Source organism: Penaeus monodon, chromosome 27, assembly GCF_015228065.2.
Source record: "Penaeus monodon isolate SGIC_2016 chromosome 27, NSTDA_Pmon_1, whole genome shotgun sequence".
Lineage (NCBI taxonomy): Eukaryota > Metazoa > Arthropoda > Malacostraca > Decapoda > Penaeidae > Penaeus > Penaeus monodon.
In genome coordinates this window covers 10,640,129-10,640,710 of record NC_051412.1, presented here as the reverse complement: position 1 = coordinate 10,640,710, position 582 = coordinate 10,640,129, and the positions used below count along the sequence as shown (strand labels likewise).

Below are 582 nucleotides of genomic sequence, written 5' to 3'. Positions count from 1 at the left end.
CCAGAACCGAGGCATTTGCGAAGGCCCCCGTCATGACTTCCCTGGAAGCCGACCACCACGCGGCCGCCAAGTCCCACTACGACCACATCGACTCCACCAGCGCCCCGCACACGTACGAGGCCCCCAAAGTGTACGACAACAAACTCTACGACACAGCCAAGGCATACGACAAGCTTTACTCCGGGAAGGATTACGATAAGGGACCGCTGGATCACCACATGGACACGACTGTTTACGAGCCTCACGAAGTCAAGTCCTACGACAAGCTGTACGCGTCCAAGGCTCACTTGGAGCATCAGATAGACGACGGCCCTTACGACAAGTGCTACGAGAAGACCTACAAAACCTTGGAGACCTTAGATTCAGCGTCGTACGACAGGGCTTACGAGTCTACAAAAGTTGTAGAAACAAATGACTCTACGGCCTTCGACAAAACGTACGAGAAAGTAACGCCTCTCGATACAGCTCCGTCGTTCAGCGAGCCAGCAGAGAAAAACTTGAGTCACGGCTCAAGCGGAAACAAGAAGGTCTGTTTTCATATGTTTATTTTTCAGTACTGTTACTAAATGTCTTGAGATATTT

At 51.2% G+C, this 582-nt stretch overlaps 1 protein-coding gene across 2 annotated transcripts in view; it reads left to right on the top strand.

The window, feature by feature from the left end:
* LOC119590568 (forkhead box protein L2-like) overlaps nt 1-582 on the top strand; it is a gene marked incomplete at its 3' end in the record, with an annotated part of 75,433 nt that overhangs the window by 55,732 nt on the left and 19,119 nt on the right. For both annotated transcript variants that reach the window (XM_037939236.1, XM_037939235.1), the window contains 1 exon segment: nt 5-527. In XM_037939236.1, coding sequence (XP_037795164.1) covers nt 33-527 — 495 coding nt within the window. In that variant the 5' untranslated portion in view covers nt 5-32.